The 19,872-nt window shown below is 39.7% G+C and overlaps 2 protein-coding genes across 2 annotated transcripts; both read left to right on the top strand.

Annotated features, from left to right (window-relative positions):
• The first annotated feature begins 1,201 nt into the window (after nucleotides 1-1,201).
• Nucleotides 1,202-8,837, top strand: LOC123505062 (protein NipSnap homolog 3A-like). Its single transcript, XM_045256090.1, has 6 exons — nucleotides 1,202-1,575; nucleotides 7,200-7,292; nucleotides 7,425-7,548; nucleotides 8,008-8,166; nucleotides 8,287-8,517; nucleotides 8,698-8,837. The coding sequence occupies exons 1-6, from the start codon at nucleotides 1,498-1,500 to the stop codon at nucleotides 8,772-8,774; spliced, it is 762 nt and encodes a 253-aa protein (XP_045112025.1). The 5' UTR covers nucleotides 1,202-1,497; the 3' UTR covers nucleotides 8,775-8,837.
• A 4,584-nt stretch (nucleotides 8,838-13,421) lies between these two features.
• Nucleotides 13,422-19,262, top strand: LOC123505063 (substance-K receptor-like). Its single transcript, XM_045256091.1, has 7 exons — nucleotides 13,422-14,363; nucleotides 15,009-15,187; nucleotides 15,307-15,487; nucleotides 15,814-15,977; nucleotides 16,574-16,711; nucleotides 17,082-17,179; nucleotides 18,451-19,262. Exons 1-7 carry the CDS (start codon nucleotides 13,985-13,987, stop codon nucleotides 18,782-18,784), a joined length of 1,473 nt encoding a protein of 490 aa, XP_045112026.1. The 5' UTR covers nucleotides 13,422-13,984; the 3' UTR covers nucleotides 18,785-19,262.
• Nucleotides 19,263-19,872: the final 610 nt, after the last annotated feature.

The raw sequence follows: 19,872 nt of genomic DNA, 5'->3' as shown, positions 1-19,872 counted from the left end.
CCCCCCTCCTCTCTCTCTCTCTCTCTCTCTCTCTCTCTCTCTCTCTCTCTGGGCCGGTTCTAAAAAATGATCAGAGGGCCGGGGTGCATGGATGGCACGTTATTCAACACTAAATTATGAAATTTCCCGTCATTTCAAGAGGAATGATACTAGCTAAACAAGAACATTTTAGAGTGTCTCTAAAGTGCTTTATTGCACCAATATTAATGTAGCAGAACAAAGAAAATGCTACATCTAGTCTGGGCTACCTCAGTCAGACAATTTAGCAACAGATATGTTTCTTACCCTGAAAATAAAACATAAAAATTCAAACTAATTCTATCTCTACAGCTCAAAACAATTACTATACGGTGTCACCACCCTTGTCTGACTTGCTGGCGTGCTTGTCCTTGAACTACTTTCGAATATCCATTGTTTACTTTGTGTTCATGGTATAGGCTAGCAGACCGCTAGCAGCGTCTTACTGGTGCAGGTATCTGTGCGCTGGACACTAATAAGTGACGTGCAGTAACGCGTGCGAAGTTGTCATGACAGACAGCGTTGACAGTGTGACATTACTGAAGAAAGGCAGGAATTTTATTAAAGTACCTTGATAGAAACTAAACTGGCAAATAGAATACGTGCTTCACTATCAATGTGTTACATATTGTTATGTCAACATTAATCTAAGAAAAAAAAAAATCCTCTTTTCAACTGAGCATGCAGACATAGAAATGAGGGTGCAATGCATGCTTATGCAACCTTATAGAACCGGGACTACTTTCTCTCTCTCTCTCTCTCTCTCTCTCTCTCTCTCTCTCTCTCTCTCTCTCTCTCTCCAGTATATATATATATATATATATATATATATATATATATATATATATATATATATATATATATATATATATATATATATTCGATTCCCCGGCCGGGTGGAGATATTTGGGTGTCTCCTTTCACGTGTAGCCCCTGTTCACCTAGCAGTGAGTAGGTACGGGATGTAAATCGAGGAGTTGTGACCTTGTTGTCCCGGTGTGTGGTGTGTGCCTGGTCTCAGGCCTATCCGAAGATCGGAAATAATGAGCTCTGAGCTCGTTCCGTAGGGTAACGTCTGGCTGTCTCGTCAGAGACTGCAGCAGATCAAACAGTGAATCAAACAGTGAATTACACACACACACACACACACACAGAGAGAGAGAGAGAGAGAGAGAGAGAGAGAGAGAGAGAGAGAGAGAGAGAAAATACGTACTACTTGTAAAAAAATACGTGTAATTAAATGGAAATGCTGTTGGGACGGTAGTAAGGAGAAGGGAGAAGGTATTTGGAAACAAGTGTAGTAAAGAGTGGAGTGACTAGTCAACAATGTGACCTTGAATAGTCTCTCTCTCTCTCTCTCTCTCTCTCTCTCTCTCTCTCTCTCTCATCAGTCTGTAACCTGTTGCTGGGCGAAGCTGGCACGGCGGCCACCTAAACTGTATGATTTCTTGCCATTGTACGTAATTCTTCCTCTCCAAAATGAGTGCGATTGTGAACGTTAGGCACACCATGATCAGGAGCTACGGCAGGCAAAATATGTTCCGCAGAAGGTTCACGGTGAGTGTTCTTTTTGAAGTACAGTATTAAGAAAATTATTAAGGGTATGTACACTTGTCACTAATCCCTTCAGTACAGGGACACATTTTTACCTTGATATCTGTGTACGATTAGATAATTTTATTGACATTAGGATGGGTCTATGGGGTTCAGAAGGTTAATGGCCATAGTCTTCACTTTTTGAAGTTGTATAAAATAATTAAATAGCAAACAGACTAAATATAGAAACGTGTCATGGTACTGAAGGGGGTTAAGAAGTCAGTGTGTGTGTGTGTGTGTGTGTGTGTGTGTGTGTGTGTGTGTGTGTGTGTGAGAGAGAGAGAGAGAGAGAGAGAGAGAGAGAGAGAGAGAGAGAGAGAGAGAGAGAGAGAGAGAGAGAGAGAGAGAGAGGTCATTTCTATTATAGTTCAAATTTGAGAGCACTTAGGAAAATTCAATTCATAGCATAGTTGGAAAGAACTTCTATTGCCATATCAGGGTTGTGTCACTGAACATCAATTCATAACATATATAACTACTATGACATTATGCCGAGCTGTGTTCACACTATCCTTCTCACACGTCCGTCTAGGAGAGGGATCGAGTGCACCATCAGCAATGAACCTGAAACACAAATCAGCGACGTCACTGAAAAAAAAAGAAAGAAAACCCAAGGTGGCAAATATACATCCGTGAGACAGAAGAGCAATGTTGCAAACTTTTAGTAGCAACAGCGCGCTCATTGTCTCACTGAATTATACTTAGCAGATCGTCGACCCGACTTTACTGATGCCCAACTCCAGAATGTCGTGTGGCTGAAACTGGGAAAGTGAATCATGGTTCAGTCTTTCTTAATGAATTACCGTCCCCGTAGTCTACCTACTTTTTTTTTTTTTTTTTTTTTTTACGTAGGAAAGAGCCAAGGGCAAAAAAAAAAAAAAAAAAAAAAAAAAAAAGTTAGAAAAAGGCCCACTTGAGCGCTGGCTCTCCAGACTTCAAAAAGTGCCAAAACCGTCAGCCAGAATTAGGGGAGCAAATGCCTCGATACCTCCCTCTTAAAAGTAGACAAGTTGTAGGAATTCGGAAATACAGATGCAGGGAGGGAGTTCCAGAGTTTACCAGTGAAAGGGATGAATGATTGAGCGTACTGGTTAACTCTTGCATTAGAGAGTTGGACAGAATAGGGATGAGAGGAAGAAGAAAGCCTTGTGCAGCGTGGCCGCAGGAGGAGGGAGGCATGCAGTTAGCAAGATCAGTAGAACAGTTACCATGAAAATAGCGATAAAATATAGAAAGGGATGCAACATTTCGGCGGTGAGAAAGAGACTGAAGACAGTTAGTCAGAGGAGGGAGTTGATGAGACGAAGAGCTTTCGATTCCACCCTATCAAGCAAAGCTGTGTGACTGGAACCCCCAAACATGCGAAGAGTACTCCATACAGGGACGGATAAGGCCCTTATACAGAGTAAGCAGTTGGAGGGGCGAGAAAAACTGTCGGAGACGCCTCAGAACACCTAATTTCATAGAAGCTGTTTTAGCAAGAGATGAGATGTGAAGTTTCCAGTTAAGATTATGAGCAAAGGACAGACCGAGGATATTCATTGTGGAAGAGGAGACAGTTGAGTGTCATTGAAGAAGAGGGATAGTTGTCTGGAAGGTTGTGTCGAGTTGATAGATGGAGGAATTGAGTTTTGAGGCATTGAAAACTACTAGATTTTCTCTGCCCCAATCGGAAATCTTAGAAAGATCGGAAGTCAGGCGTTCCGTGGCGTCCCCGCGTGATCTGTTGATTTCCTGAAGGGTTGGACGTCTCTGAAAGAACGTGGAAAGATGTAGGGTGGTATCATCAGCGTAGGAGTGGATAGGGCAAGAAGTTTGGTTAAGAAGGTCATTAATGAATAATAGAAAGAGAGTGGGTGACAGGACAGAACCCTGAGGAACACCACTATTAATAGGTTTAGGAGAAGAACAGTAGCCGTCTACCACAGCAGCAATAGAGCGGTCGGAAAGGAAACTTGAGATAAAGTTGCAGAGAGAAGGATAGAAGCCGTAGGAGGGCAGTTTTGAAATCAAAGCTTTATGCCAGACTCTATCAAAAGCTTTTGATATGTCTAACGCAACAGCAAAAGTTTCACCGAAATCTCTAAAAGAGGATGACCAAGACTCAGTAAGGAAAGCCAGAAGATCACCAGTAGAGCGACCTTGACGGAAGCCATACTGGCGATCAGACAGAAGATTGTGAAGTGACAGATGTTTGAGAATCTTCCTATTCAGGATAGATTCAAAACTTTAGACAAGCAAGAGATTAAAGCTATAGGACGGTAGTTTGAGGGGTTAGAACGGTCACCCTTTTAGGAACAGGCTGAATGTAGGCGAACTTCCAGCAGGAAGGAAAGGTAGAAGTCGATAGACAAAGTTGGAAGAGTTTGGCCAGGCAAGGTGCAAGCACAGAAGCACAGTTTTTGAGAACAATAGGAGGGACCCCATCAGGTCCATAAGCCTTCCGAGGGTTTAGGCCAGCAAGGGCATGGAAAACATCATTACGAAGAATTTTGATTGTAGACATGAAATAGTCAGAGGGAGGAGGAGAGGAGGGACAAGCCCAGAATCGTCCAAGGTGGAGTTGTGAGCAAAGGTTTGAGAAAAGAGTTCAGCTTTAGAGACAGAAGAGATGGCAGTGGTGCCATCAGGATGAAATAAAGGAGGAAAGATGAAGAAGTGAAGTTATTTGAGATGTTTTTGGCTAGATGCCAGAAGTCACGAGGAGAGTTTGAGTTTGAAAGATTTTGACATTTCCTATTTATGAAAGAGTGTTTGGCAAGTTGAAGAACAGACTTGGCATGATTCCGGGCAGAGATATAAAGTGCATGAGATTCAGGAGATGGAAGGCTCAAGTACCTTTTGTGGGCAACCTCTCTATCATGTATAGCACGAGAACAGGCTGAGTTAAACCAAGGTTTAGAAGGTTTAGGTTGAGAAAAGAATGAGGAATGTACGCCTCCATGCCAGATACTAACACCTCTGTTATGCGTTCAGCACAAAGAGATGGGTCTCTGACACGGAAGCAATAATCATTCCAGGAAAATCAGCATAATACCTCCTCAGGTCCCCCAACTGGCAGAGGCAAAACGCCAGAGGCACCTTCGCTTTGGGGATCCTGCGGAGGATTGGAAAAATAGGACAAGATACAGAAATGAGATTGTGATCGGAGGAGCCCAACGGAGATGAAAGGGTGACAGCATAAGCAGAAGGGTTAGAGGTGAGGAAGAGATCAAGAATGTTGGGCGTGTCTCCAAGACGGTCAGGAATACGAGTAGGGTGTTGCACCAGTTGCTCTAGGTCATGGAGGATAGCAAAGTTGAAGGCTAGTTCACCAGGGTGGTCAGTGAAGGAGAGGAAAGCCAAAGCTGGTGGTGAACATTGAAATCTCCAAGAATGGAAATCTCAGCGAAAGGGTAGAGGGACAGAATGTGCTCCACTTTAGAAGTTAAGTAGTCGAAGAAATTACTATAGTCAGAAGAGTTAGGGAGAGATAAACAGCACAGATGAATTTAGTTTGAGAGTGACTGTTAAGTCGTAGCCAGATGGTGGAAAATTCGGAAGACTCAAGAGCGTGGGCACGAGAGCAAGTTAAGTCGTTGCGTACATAGACGCAACATCCAGCTTTGGAATGAAAATGAGAATAGAGAAAGTAGGAGGGAACAGAGAAGGGGCTACTGTCAGTTGCCTCAGACAGCTGTGTTTCGGTGAGGAAAAGAAGATGAGGTTTAGTAGAGGAGAGGTGGTGTTCCACAGATTGAAAATTAGATCTAAGACCGCGAATGTTGCAGAAGTTAATGTAGAAAAAGTTGAGGGAGGTGTCAAGGCATTTGTGGTCTTCAACAGGAGAGGTGTCCGACCTGGGGACATTTTGGTCCCCTCCCCAGAGGGGGACTCCGAGGCGTTGTTTATTTCGGGTCCCATTTTTCTTTTAAATTTTGATTTGGAGTGAAGGGTGTATGTGTGGTAAGTGCATGTAGTTTTGTGTGAAGAAGGAGAGCTGTCTTTAGAGGGTAGGCTGTGACTGCCCCCTTGAGTTGTGAAACACAAAGGGAAACATTCAACGAGATCACAACTAGCTTTAATGGAAGGTTCACAGCACCTCCTGAACTGGTGCTATTAGATCTCACTGGGAGTAAGTTATTGTTTCGGCAGGTGTCTACTATCTCCTCCTTGGAGGAGGTAGTAGACACCTTAGTCTGGACTAAGCGGCATCGCTCACGTGTTGCTGTTTTTGTTTCACACAATATTAGACGTTATTATTCTCCTCATTCTTTCTCGCACTCTAGTTAATTCCACACATTACAATTCATAGCTCATAGTCTTAGCCACAGAGTCGTTTCTCATGAATTTGGATAAAGTAACCACTTACATATGCATTTTAATATCGTGTACCTACAAGTTCATGCTACACTTAAATGAAATTTTCATTATCCAATCTGCACGATAATATGAATTATTCAATATTGCTAAAAGCATTTCTTCACCTAATAAAAACTAACATTTAAGTAAATTAGCAATTCCCAATACAAAGCTCTTTCATTATTCATATCTACGTCTATAATTCTATTCTTAAAGTTGTACAATTTCATTATTTCCATTTAAATTATGGAAACTTGCATAACTTGAAGTTGATCACACAGTAATAAGTATAATTAATCTATCTGACGTTGTTAGACATCTGCAGAGACTTACAAGCGCCCCTTATTTGGTCATCGTAATCATGAGTACTTTTGATAAAACTCTGTTGAGCGTTGCAAAGCACATGAACACATTCAGGGTGGCACAACAGAAGCGGTGATGCTGTCCAAAAGCTTATCTGTTTTCCTGATAATCTCTTATTTTTTTAATTTAAATAGTCTTTTATTTGTTTGGGATTATACATATACGCTACTTCCAGCCACAATCCATCCAAAACTTAAAATATAGTTTATTTCCATTTTACTAATTTTGAAACAATTTGCTGCTATATGTCAGTTTCCTTTAATTACACAATAACATTAGCAACATCATCATAATCATCATCAACAACAACAACAACAACAACAACGAGAGTAACAACAACAATAGCAACAACGACAACGATAATGACAATGTTAATAACTTTAACGCTCTACCATTACAGAACGTAAGTGCATGTATAGCTTTCCTCAATGTTTGGCTTTCTGACAGATTTTTTTTTAGGTTGTTTCAACTTCATAATCTTACATTCGGCCACTTTTCAATCGCATTCTCAGCCTAATACTTAATTTGCCTCGCCTAAAGTTTACGTTCGTGTCACTACGAATGTATCCTGTCAAGGGTATACAAAGTTTTACAAGGTTTGGTGAAATATTTGTAAATGGTGAAGTTCCTAACTGAAAACAGGCTGCCATCATTATTTGCGATATTTAAGGCTTGAAGAGATTTTTTTTCCTTTATATTATCTATTTTTGGCTGACAAAGTTTAAAGCTCGAGACACTTATTTTTTTTTTATCATTCTGAAAGCTACAAGGAATTTCTTGTTTTATCATTCATGATATTCAAACGTGGGAATTTTTACTCGTTTGTTATCTCCGTATATATTTATTCGTTGATCCGTCCTTATCACGTTTTCTTGTTATAGATAGGAGCCGCAGATCAGCAGCGCCAAGGGGATGGAAGTGAGACAAGACCGCCTGTGTACGAGCTGAGGACATACACTGTCTATCCTGATAAGGTGAGAGACGCTAAATGAGGAAAGCAATATGATATCTTTTACACTCGTTGTCTTTGGAGGGTTTTCCGTTTTATCTGATGTACATTAACCACGCACTTCATGAAACAGTAATGATGCTTATTTCTAACACAGATGCGAGAATTTTTAGACCTCACTGCCAAAGAGTTCCATCTCCGCACTGCGCATTCTAAACTCTTCGGCTATTGGACTTCAGAGATCGGCGGCCTGAATCAAGTAGTGCACATCTGGGAATACGGTAGGTCGAATTAATAAAGGTGGAGTAGATTTTGCAAGTTAATTTCTCTTAGACAAATGTAATGATAATAATGATGATGATCCAACAACAATTATACTACTACTACTACTACTACTGCTGCTACTACTACTACTACTACTACTTCTACTACTACTATTACTACTACTACTACTACTACTACTACTGCTACTACTATTATTAATGGCAATAATGATAACAGTAATAATGCTAATAATAATAATAATAATAATAATAATAATAATAATAATAATAATAATAATAATAATGATAATAATAATAATAATAATAATAATAATAATAATAATAATAACAATAATAATAACAATTATATAATAACAACAACAATAATAATAATAGAATTCATTATAGCATCTTCGGTATGCGACAATGCCCAAAACTGACTCCTTTAACACACCCACTGTGCTTTGAACTCTGCAGGCAGTTTGAGCGAGCGAGCAGGTGTAAGGGCAAGACTGGCGGCTGATTCTGAATGGATAAAACGCTACTTCTCTCATATTTTGACCATGATTCCGTGCCAGGACAATGTTCTCTTGACGATGATTCCTGGACGCAAAATAAGTCTTCCATCAAATAATGGTAAGCATAAAGAATGAAGGAACAGAATGCAAATGGTCAAACTAAAAAAAGTTGTTTCCTACTATATATATATTTATCTCTATATAATAATTTATCCATCTTTTTAAAATATCACATTAGGTGTTTACGAGCTTCAAACAATGCAGCTGCATGGGACACCAGCGGTGTGGTCCAAGGCATTGCTAGCGTATGTCCAGGCGTGTGAAGCAGTACGACAAGCAGAGGGGTCGATGGTAGTGGGTGCTTGGAGCTCTGTGCTGGGGTCCAGGGGAATGGCAGCGGTCCTGTGGCAACATCCAACTCCTGATGGCTGTCTTTCACTCGCTGAAGTTTCTGCCACTTTGCCCGAAGGTAAAAATATTGTATTGTGGATATCTTTCAATATAAGTAAATATATATATATATATATATATATATATATATATATATATATATATATATATATATATATATATATATATATATATATATATATATGAGTATGAATTCTAGGCACAAACTTACCACAATCAATTTTCTCTATCTTTCTAGGCGAAACATTGGCACCCTTGGTAGCCTCAGGTCATAGCAAGCTGCTCCTGCCAAGTGTTGTCTCTCCCCTGCAGTGAGCCGACTTCACCATGCCCTAATTTTTTTTTATCGATATATATATATATATATATATATATATATATATATATATATATATATATATATATATATATATATATATATATATATATATATATATATATATATATATATATATATATATATATATATATATATATATATATATATATATATATATATATATATATATATAGTCAGAGAGAGAGAGAGAGAGAGAGAGAGAGAGAGAGAGAGAGAGAGAGAGAGAGAGAGAGAGAGAGAGAGAGAGAGAGAGAGAGAGAAACTTTGTAGTTGTCTATGTGTGCACAACTGCACATGTCAGCTATAAGCGTATTATTCCTTTTCTACCCATTTACTTAAATTGAAGATACGTAACTCTAACCTTGTGTTTCTTTTATCTCCTTGAGTCAGTTATCTTTGGTGGCCGCTTTGATGAACTAGATTCACCGACTCACTATCCTTTAGCTATGGCCAGCCCAACCCAGCATGTTGTTCTCTAATCTCTAACCTCGCATAACTAGAATGAAAACTATTCACTGACCAAAAGATGCAGTCTGTACGGGAAAGATTAATGACTGCTTACAAAAAGTTTCATGACCTGTCTTGTCTTCACTTCCACACACAGACATAGACACACGGCTTGGAAGGCGATGCGATCAAGGTCATTCGCGGCAAACGGAGGAATATACCGGCTGGTGACACCACCAAGGGCCGCGTGGCGTCATTACGTTCGTGTGTCCCTCTCGGTTCAAAACGGATTTCCAAATGGTTGTTGTTCAGTTTTGATAAATGTCATTATTAGTTGTTCCCGTTGCAATGTTTTACACATCTCTCATTATGTAGAGTATTTATTTTTTACTAATGTCAACCAAAGTGTAAGGAGACCAAACACGTCATTGAAATTTACACTTAACTGCATACACGAAAAATTACAGTAACTTGCTCACTTCTACTTCTGGTTATTTGCCAGACATATGGGAACACTCGTATGCAGCACACAGTATAACAATACTTTAATTGTGTCGGTCCCTCCCGCTTGGTATTCGAAGCTTCATATGTATGAGCCATTCGATACCCTACCTTCGAAGTTCGAATGTTATGATGTCACAATAGCAAGGCAATAACTGAACAGTCAACTGTTCATTGTGGAAATGACTTTGGGATCACAATGGCGTTGAAGTGGGTCAGAATAAGGTAACTAATCTCTTCACAGTTTCAACAGATAATCACTATGTATTTCACTTGTGTTTTCAATAACGTGGTCACATGTTCTCAGGGGATCTTGTAAGACAGTGACTAATAAGTCTCACCGCATTGTCCAATGGTGTATTGCTAAAGAAAGCTTCAGCGAGGTCGCTTATTCAGTTTGAATAATAATAGAGCTTGATCTTGGTGTCTTAAACCTTACAGAAAATTTACTTATTTCTTTATCTTCTATCAAGTACTCAGAGAGTGCTATTTACAACATTTCAGTTTGATATGAATAAAAGATTATGTTATAACATTTTCGAATTCATTGACTTACTGTTTCTTTGATTCATGACTTATTTGCACCAAGTGTCTGATTGCTGTTTCGACTTCCGCCCTCATTGTTCCTGTTTAATTGCAGTTCCAGCACTCCAAGTCTGTATCTAGAGTTTTCCTTCCTTTTTCCTGTTTTTTCATAATAACTGTACAGTCTATTTCAACAAAATGCTTTTTATTAATTTATCTATTTGCTTATTCTGTTTGTCCTTTTTGAAGATTTTTTCCTTGTCCGTTTATCATTTTAAGAACTTTTGAGTAACGTTAACACTCTTTACCTTTCCTGTCACTCGCCGCCACAGTAAGACAAACCTGCGAGCTTCATCATGGATAGCTGAATTAAAAAGGGTCAAATCTTATCTTTCATCCATAAACACTATCTACTGAGTCAGATGAGACAAAAAAAAAAAACCATTAATCAGTAATAAATATCAGTATTACAATTCTGTAGCCGATACTTGTACTTCAAAGATCATGTTTTTTTTTTTTTTTACAAATCTCTAGTATTGAAGGGTATCATGCCAATGGGTTCTTCAGAACATGAATGTGATTGAAATATTTCGAGGCCGGAACAAGGAATGCGATAACCTTATAGTCATGTGGAAAGATGAGCACTGCACATCATCGTGGGATTTCCGAAATCTGATAAGTAAGGAAAATATGGAGCATAGCCAAGTTTCACAATCTAACTGACTCACGTGACAAGTGCACGCTCACCATAAGGAGACAGAATCCGCAGCTACGTATTTAAGAGGCAGTGACTGACACTTCTAACAAAGGGAATTAATTTCTCTAAACTCATCAATGAAGAAATGCGATAGAAACCCTATATTCGTAAATAGCGCACAAACATAAAAACGACTAAATTCTGAATGCTTTGAGCTGTGAGACGATAGTACAGAAGAGGCGAAGAGAATTATCAAAAGATCAAGATAAGAGAGCTCAGCATGGGGTCCGTGGCGTATTGTGTGTTGGTCCTGTGTCAATGAGGGGGATGGATTGGATTGGGGCGAGGAGTGTGCCGGAGATAAAACATTAACGTTATGACTGGATTGGTAAGTTAAACACCTGTTACGCAACATGATGCAGAGAGAGAGAGAGAGAGAGAGAGAGAGAGAGAGAGAGAGAGAGAGAGAGAGAGAGAATGTTTAGCTACATCGATCATACACTTCACTGTGTATACAAGTCATTTCTTACACTACTACTACTACTACTACTACTACTACTACCACTACTACTGATCCTACTAGTTTTCTTTTTTTCTTCTATTACTACGCACTGCTATTACTACTACTACTACTACTACTACTACTACTACTGCTACTACTACTTCCACTATCATTCTAAAAGTTACAAACCTATAAGGCTAACAAAATGACGCTAAAAAAACACTAAATAGCACCTGTCACCGTATCAACTTCTACCCACGTTTAAATGCACGCGTATGGACGTGAACACAAAGCATGTACTGTATAATGTCTCTCCGGGTGTCAATGCGAAGAGATACTCAGTTATGAACTTTGTATGCCCAGCTCACAGACAAACTGATAGGCAGGTAGACAAGAGGGGGCAAAATCACATTATCTCAAACAATATCCTGACGTGATCGTTATGAACTGGTTATTGTTTGTGTGTATAGCGTATGTGTGTGTTTACAGCAGCATTTCTTGAGTCATGTATCAGCGGAAGGACACCTACTCCCTGATACACTCTCCTTATCACGAGGTCACACTGACGGCGGAGGTTACCATTATGTCATTCTGTACAGGAGGGTTGAAACCTAGTTGTGTTCGGCTTTACCGTGTGTGTGTGTGTGTGTGTGTGTGTGTGTGTGTGTGTGTGTGTGTGTGCTGACTCGCAATGAATCATGAATGACTACATAAAAAGCCAAGGCCACGAAATTTTCGCTCCCTTAGTTGCAGGATTTAGTGTTAGCTAGTCGTTATTTTTTTTTCCAGTTTTCTTTCAACAACAGGAGTGTACTGCATCACGCCGTATACTCCTAGACTAAAGTTATTCGCTCTCTTATATTTTCGGAACTAAGAGGATGATCGCAAAGAAACACATCATATGATAACACAATTTTCCAATTCTAGGTTGCATAAGTTTCATAACTTCTGTTGGATGGAAAAAAAAAAATATAAACCAACAATACGTGCATGTGAAATTCAGTTAAATTATATGCATGCCCCACCCACACGATAAAACTGAAATAGTGACGGTGCAGTTCTCATTTCGGGGAGTCAGTGGTGACGTGCTCGTATGTGACTTGACTCACGTACAGTACACTTGGAATCTTCGCTCATTTGTTCAGCGATCCTGTGCGGTCACCGCTCTATTATACAAAAATGTGGCATCTCTTTGTCAAACTATCATGAACTTTAGTTTCTTTGTCTTGTTTTGTATATTAGCTGTTTGATGGCTGCTAAATCCATGTAACCTTTTTATAATCGTAGAAAGTAAGCACCATCACTATCCTATCGTCATTATACATAACTATTGAAAATACCCATAAAACAGTCTTAAAGATCTTTGAGCGTCTTGTAAACCAGGTCGCCGCCACCTGGCACCGTGAGATTAGACACTTAAAGATGGAGATATCCCTTCCTGCTTGATGATAATTATTATCCAGTGATCTTCCGTTTATCAGATAAGAAATATCTCATCAAAAGACGCACAAAAACAAAGAAAATGTAAATCTATCGTGTGTACATTCTTACATATATTTCAATTACATTTTTCTGATGTACGACATAAATTGTAAAACCTCTTGTAACTTTTTTATTTTTATTTCAATCAGCGAAAGTTCTACGATTGTTAATTTGTTGTTTAATACCACAAATGTGCATTAGTATACTGCTTCATCTTTTTTCCTTTCTGCATTGCAAAATTAACTTATCAAAGTAGTATGATAAATAGTCTTTGTCACGTCCATGATCCAATTATGTCACTGGCCTACAAAAAAACGCTTGGGAAGAATGGGAGAGTCACTTACGAGAGGAGGTGTAGAGGGTGGTTGGTTAAGAACTGCTGATAGTGATTACACTGATATACATCATATCAGTGTCTCCTATCTTAATGAACCCCATCATCTTCGAGATATTGAGTGCAACTATTTCAACTCAATTGTGCTTTGTGATCACACCAGAGAAGCTTAAGTCATCGCTATTTCCGGTTATGTATCTCGTGTTTTAAAATTCAATCACTTCTAAGGAAGAGATGAGGGTGAGACACGCTGACCATCTTGGAGAGCCTTGAATGATAAGACCCAGTGGCTGATGACAAGACAGTACGGCGATGAGGAGCAGTGTGGCAGGAACTCCTGCTGTGACCGATCCCTCCCACCGCCAAGAGCCGCCGTCCACCCACGCAAGAATTATCTTCGAGGAAAACTTTACCATATTTGTGATATTTATGAATGGTGCCATGATGCAAAAGTCTAATATATGAAAAAGAAAAACCTTCATGAGATATACGCATTAAGCTGACCAACGGCGGGTTAAGGATGAAAGGCGGAGATAATTACTAATCCACCATGGCAGCTTTGTGTGCCCATTCCCAAACTGTTAACACGTAACCAGAAAATAATAAAGTGCTATGGAAATACTAGATGATAAACACCAAGTTTTCGATTTCTTTTACTAACTTTTAAGTCTCAAGTGTGTTTATACCTGATGAAGAAATGGCTAGTTTAGGAGAAGGAACGCTGAACTGCAACGATACGTGTTGTCAAATGTCATCCGGGAATGTTATTTGTTTTGGTGATTACAACTTTACGGACAGAGTGAACATTACGCACCCCGAACAATGGGAACTGGCGCTGCGATGGACCTACGCCTCGATAATTATGCTTCTGGCTGTGTTCGGGAACCTGACCATCATCATCATCTTGGCCAAAAACCGCATTCTACTACGCCATTCCATTAACTGCTTCATCTTGAATATGTCAGTGGCGGACCTGATCACCGCCCTGGCAGGTCCGATCCCCTTCACCATACGAGACACGGCCTTCTTTTGGGTGCTTGGGAAGGCATGGTGTCACCTGGAAGGTTATATACAAAGTGAGTAGCAAGTGAGTCTCTTTGACCATTAAAAGTTAATACAATTAAAGGAAGGTCGCGTAACACAAAAGATTTAAATGAAAAGGATGGAACTCAACCAACCCACATCGCTATAACAATTATCTTATCTCTACGTAAACATTTGCTTATCTTTATTTATTATTATCATTATTATTATTATTGTTATTATCATTATTATTTATTTTATTTTTTTATAGGTGAAAGACGATTGTTTCGCTATCAGAGACTCCACACTTAAAGATGTCAACATTTTTCGCAGATAAACATGGCTTGATAAATTCAAACTGATTTTCTAGTGACTGCTCTGCTCATGTTCTACCTTTTATAAATACGCAATACATGTACAATTTAATTTCCATGAGTATTATATCTACAATAGGATGTCTATGGCACGTTTTTTTTTTTTTTTCCACTCCTCTGTATGCATGATTTTTGAAAGAAGTCCTGCTTCTCTCATAAAAAAATGTGATGGTTTTGATATTCACATTCACTTGACACACTAAGAGTTTCTTTTAAGAAGGTGTTGCAATGTTACATAAGTTGCTAGTCTCATGGTATTTTCGGGAAAGATATGATTAGTATGATAAATAAGCTTTTTTACCTAAATTGCATATACTCTCCCAGTGCTGGTGATGTTGGTGAGTGTGACATCACTGGCTACCATCAGCTTTGATCGTATGATAGGCGTCATCCGGCCCTTCCACACTCATCTGAAGATGTGGCAGTGTTTCGTCATCATCGTCATTATTTGGATCGTATCAGCTATACTTGCTGTGCCTTTTGGCATCTACAGAATCTATACGGTGGGTTTATATTTTGCTGTATATTGTTAGAAGAGAGGTTTTCTGGAAGGTTATGGCAAAGTCAGGGGGAAAATAGCATTGAAAATCCACTGCAAAGTCTGACATGAGGTTTGTTGCAGGTCCACGAATGGCAAGACCTTACTGAAGTAACGTGTGGTGAGGATGCACAAAAAATTCAAGTCTGGTGGATGGTCAGCATGATCGGCCTGACGTGGCTGCCTCTCCTCATCATGCTCGGCTGCTACACCACCATCCTTGTTTACTTCAGGAGCTCAGAATTCAGGAGTCGTACAAATAGTGGTGAGTAGCGCCTATCCTGATAGATTAGGTGAATAAGTTATTCGACATATTCATACAGTCTCATTTCTCACAATAATTATTTGATATAATGTTAGTTGTCATTATTCTTTTCTGGTATCTTGCATATTGAATTCTTTTTGTAGTTTTATGTCTAAATACTTCATTCTGACTTATAAGTAAATCAATAAACTCTCATACTCGATACGGTAAATTCATATAGCATTGTTATGCCGTAGAAGTTTTCTTCGTAAAGACATGTTACGATATTTGGATGTTCCTGTCATCGGGAGACTTGATTAGCGAGGATACGTATATTCCCCCTACAGAACATCCCTCCATCACACTTATGAAGCGACGAGTAGTGATCATGATGTTCATCATCGTCATTGCCTTCACACTCTTTTGGCTGCCGTTCCAAATAATAAAAATCTGCGGCAATTCGATGTTTTTTGGCGAGGACGGCCAAATTAAGAGCCCAGAAGCGCAAAAGGTGAGCTATGCACTCCATACTACAGAAGCCAATGACATCCTTTGTATATTGGATGTCTAAGATTACGGCAGGCAGAGAGAGAGAGAGAGAGAGAGAGAGAGAGAGAGAGAGAGAGAGAGAGAGAGAGAGAGAGAGAGAGAGAGTGTGTGTGTGTGTGTGTGTGTGTGTGTGTGTGTGTGTGTGTGTGTGTGTGTGTGTGTGTGTGTGTGTGTGTGTGTGTGTGTGAGAGAGAGAGAGAGAGAGAGAGAGAGAGAGAGAGAGAGAGAGAGAGAGAGAGAGAGAGAGAGAGAGAGAGAGAGAGAGAGAGAGAGAGAGAGAGAGAGAGAGAGAGAGAGAGAGAGAGAGAGAGAGGATGCATTATGTCGGTCAGCTAATCGTTCGTTCACCTGAATAAAGAAAACTGCATTAATTGAGGTCGATGCACTTTTTATAACAGATGCAGACTTGGACAGCCCAGTACTCGGTTCTCACTCCTTCTATATTGTGCATTATATATAGTGAAGGAAAAAGTCATATGATTCCCCTTTGCAAGAACTGTACCGTCACCAACATCAACCCCCTCAGCAACTCATCGCCTTTGCTTCTCTTCGTTGCAGAGTTACGACATTCTGTACACATTGTGCCACTACATGATGTACACTAACGTGGCGGTCAACCCGATCATCTATGCCCTCATGCACCAAACCTTTCGCCGCGCCCTCCGTGTCACCTTCCCCTGCCTCTATCAACGTAAGGTAATGAAGTTAATTAATCCCTTCAATACTGGGACACATTTTTACCTTGAGATTTGTGTACGATTAGACAATTTTATTGATATTAGGAAGGGTCTATGAAGGTCAGAAGATTAATAACCAGTCTTCACTATTCTTATTTCCCCACAAAAGTTTCTGAAGCTATAGAAAAACACCAAACAGTAAGCAGAATGAATATGGAAACGCGTCATGGTACCGACGGGGGTTAAGCTGTCGCCACCACCACCAATACAAGCATCAGATTCATCTCTATTTTGTTTCTAGCAGGATATACATCAAAACATACAATACTTTTTTTTTTTTTTTTTTTTTTCTAACATTACTTTTTTCCTTCCTCTTCATCCCGGAACAGTCTGCCTTCGTGCTAACGCCTGGTTTGGGCCGCCAGCACTATGTCTGGTCCATACGGTCCACTTCCAATGTGTACAGCGATGTGATGGCAATGTCAAGGTGAGTAGCGTGTGGGGCATGACGCTAGAGATAGATAAATAGACAGATGGATAGATAGATAGGTAAATAGATACGAGAGAGAGAGAGAGAGAGAGAGAGAGAGAGAGAGAGAGAGAGAGAGAGAGAGAGAGAGAGAGAGAGAGAGAGAGAGAGAGAGAGAGAGAGAGAGAGAGAGAGAGAGAGATGTAAGGTGGTAAAGGGATCTACAAGCAAATATATTAGTGTTTAAAATCATTACCAGTGGAAAAAAATATAAAAAGAAGAAATCGATATATGATCAAAATCTGGACAAAAAATCTAACAAAAAAAAGTAAAACAAGTTCCATCAAGAATAGAGAGAGAGAGAAAAAAAAAAAAGTAACAGGAAATACATACAAAAGTGGGAGCCGATACAGACTTTCAATCTCACGCCTACCACTGGACGACATGAAGCCACATTCTTTGCTTTCTTCCTTCCAGTGGATTGGTGCATTCATGAAGACCTTCCGTCCTCTGCATTCATTTAAATCTTCCGTCCTCTGCATTCATTAAGATCTTCCGTCCTCTGCATGCCTTTAAATCTTCCGTCTTCCATAAGTCTTCTTAATCCTTTCAGTACTGTGGCGCATTTTCACCTCGAATTTTGGGTGTGATAAGATTATTTTATTGACATTGGGAAGGGTCTATGGAGGGCAGAAGTTTAATGGCCACAGTCTTCACTGTTTAATCTCTCCATGAGCTTCTGAAGCTGTAGAAAATCACCAAATAGTAACCAGAATGAATATGGATACGCGTCATGGTACTGAAGAGGTTAATTCAAAGCATTTTCACACACATCATCAGTTATTATTTCTATGAGTAAAATTTTGAAGACGTCGATACTAAAATAATATTAATAAGAAAAAATCAACTCTTCAGAAAATGTGAGGAAAGAAAAAGAAACACTTAACTGACATTAACAAATCTATACACGTTTCGATAGTGGCGAGGCCTTTAGCGGGGCGTGCCAACTTTCATATGAATGCTTTTATATATAAATTCAATACATGCCGATTTTCTTCCAAGATTTTCCGAAAGAATATTATGTTGATATCACTATTTTCCTTTCATTAATACCTTCAAAATTAAATTAATGAGAAGGCTTATTGATATAGTAAGGAACTGAACTGGCAAAAAGAATCATGAGCGTACTGCATCAATCAGCTGCCTGGCCGAAATGGGGGAAAGCAGGAGAGGAGCTTCTAGAATAGCTTAGACTAAGGCAACTATAACGTAGTAATATTATTTTTCAGACAAAATCCTGAAGAGCGAAGGCGAAGGATGAGAGCGTCGAGTGCTGTCATCGGGTCTGCAGCCATGGCCGCTTCTATCATCATTGAAACTAACTCGCAAAATCAGAGGGATAATAATTCTGAGAGATCTGGACAGACTGAGATCACGGAGGTGCAGAACGAGGCTGAAGACTGGAGACCCAACGGAGGACGACCCTTGGCTGATGAGAGGTACGTCAGTGACTTGAAGCCCAGGGAAATATCCATCGTTAGCACGGGCGCCTTGGGGCAACTCATCTCGCAGGTGATCGAAGAGGAGTCTTCAAGCGACGTGGAGGGTGAGAGAATCTTGTGACGAGGTCTTACTAACACTCCGCAACCCTTTTTAATTAACAGAGCTGCGGCGATGTGCATGTAGATCTTATATTCGCAATCACCACCTCATTAACTATTTCGCCATTACATTATTCTCGTACTTTATGTAATCACGGTCTTGATTTAAAATTGGACAGGTGATGTCTTGTCGTAAGTGTTTGATGCTGACACAACAACTCTGTTTGGTGGATGTGGTGTGGTCGGTGTGGCGTGGTGTGAGGCACCAAAACTGATTGACAAGGCTGACTGACAAGGCAGACTGAGGGTCGAGTGCGTTTTTGGTTATTACAGATCTCTTAAGTTAGGCAAGTGCTTCATTTTGAGTACGAAGTTCAACAAAATAAATGTGATAATTATGATATTTATGTCTAGATAATAGTCATCCTTGTTTGTGAAGGTCAAAACGTGTTTATGTGTTTTATAACTGCACTGTATAAATAAAGTAATATCAAAAGAAACTACATTTTATTCATCAGATGATTTGTTGAGTAAAATATGTGTGTGTGTGTGTGTGTGTGTGTGTGTGTGTGTGTTTATGCAAGAGGTAAAATCAGCCAAGGGCAACAAAAGATAAAAAAAAAAAAAGGCCCACTTGAAATGTCAGTTCCCTTAAAGATTGATACAGAATTAGCCAAAAGTCAGAGGTAAATGTCTTGAAACCTCCGTCTTAAAAGAAGTCAAGTCATAGGAAGATGGAAATACAGAAGCAGGCAGGGAGTTCAATAGTTTACCAGAGAAAGGTATAAATGACTGAGAGTACTGGTTAACTCTTGTATTAGAGAGTTGGACAGAATAAGGATGAAGATCTCTTCACAACACTATACAAACATCCTTCTCTTCATCCTTAGCGTGCACGTGCAGCGAAGTGCCTTGACACGTGGAAACAAGACTATAATCGTGGCATGGTTGTCCTTGCAAGAAGGCGGAGCTCTGCCTCAGCCACCAGCCTCAAGGTCTCATCGTGCAGTTTGGAGAATTGTTAGTGTAATTTCAATTGTCTCATCCTTTTCTCATTTTCCAAAAAACCCAGGAATGGGTAAACCCAATAACCTTGTACCGAGAGGTGGA

This window comes from Portunus trituberculatus, chromosome 17, assembly GCF_017591435.1.
Source record: "Portunus trituberculatus isolate SZX2019 chromosome 17, ASM1759143v1, whole genome shotgun sequence".
In the NCBI taxonomy this organism is placed as follows: Eukaryota; Metazoa; Arthropoda; class Malacostraca; order Decapoda; family Portunidae; genus Portunus; species Portunus trituberculatus.
This window is presented reverse-complemented; position numbering and strand designations above follow the sequence as displayed.